Source organism: Phaethon lepturus, unplaced genomic scaffold (assembly GCF_000687285.1).
Source record: "Phaethon lepturus isolate BGI_N335 unplaced genomic scaffold, ASM68728v1 scaffold23500, whole genome shotgun sequence".
Classification (NCBI taxonomy): Eukaryota; Metazoa; Chordata; class Aves; order Phaethontiformes; family Phaethontidae; genus Phaethon; species Phaethon lepturus.
Genome location: NW_010510107.1, coordinates 602 through 1,397, shown reverse-complemented (window position 1 = coordinate 1,397; position 796 = coordinate 602). Strand labels below are relative to the sequence as shown.

The 796-nt window shown below is 63.6% G+C and overlaps 1 protein-coding gene across 1 annotated transcript in view; it reads right to left on the bottom strand.

Moving 5' to 3' along the window:
• Positions 1 to 541: 541 nt before the first annotated feature.
• The window catches only part of LOC104627672 (galactose-1-phosphate uridylyltransferase-like), a gene marked incomplete at both ends in the record, with an annotated part of 487 nt that continues 232 nt past the window's right edge, over positions 542 to 796 (bottom strand). Inside the window, 2 exons of the mRNA XM_010296007.1 lie at positions 542 to 598; positions 700 to 791. Coding sequence (XP_010294309.1) covers positions 542 to 598; positions 700 to 791 — 149 coding nt within the window. The remainder of the gene's footprint in view (positions 599 to 699; positions 792 to 796) is intronic.

Genomic DNA, 796 nt, shown 5'->3' with positions numbered 1-796 from the left:
ACGGGGACAGTAGCAAGCAGCATGGGGCTGCAGGCACACCCCTTGCACCCCCAGTGTTATTCCCCCCAGCAGCTGAGGGTCCCCACCGGAGACCCCAAACCCAGGGCCGAGAGCCACAAGGGCACAGGCAGAGGCACTTTGTTTCCAGGTTTTATTGACCGGGGGGCTGTGCCCCTCCATGGGGCAGGCAGCGCTCCCAGTCCCACTAGTAAGACTGGACTGGTAAGGATGGTAAGCCCTTCAGTGGTGGTAGGAGCATGCTGCAGAGGTGGAAGACACAGCCTGGGATGGGGAAGAAGACAGAAGGAACAGCACTGCCTGCGGAGGATGCCACAGGATTAGGACTGGGGTACCTGAAGAGGCAAAACCAGTCCCCAAGCCAGGTCAAGCCATGACAAGGCTCAGGAGAAGCTGGGAGATCAGAGGGCTCACAAGTGACACGAGTTCCCAGGCCTCAGCTCTTGCCACCCCAAGCTGACACCTCTCCCTGGCCTCACCGGGCACAGCTGAGGGCTGGCTCTGCTGCTCCCCGTCACGATACCTCCTTGGCCCTCTGCTTGTAGTGCACCTCGGGGAGGGTCCTCAGGCGCTCAGCCGCCTGCGGGGCACAGCACAAGGGGCAGCCAGCAGCCAGTCCCAGGGATGGCCCTGGCACACGACCTCCTGGCTCCCCACAATACCCCCTCAAGCTGCGCTCACCTGCTCTGGGGTGAGGTCTCGCTGTGCCTGCGCCAGCATCTCGTAGCCCACCATGAACTTGCGGACGGTGGCAGAGCGGAGCAGCGGCGGGGGCGGG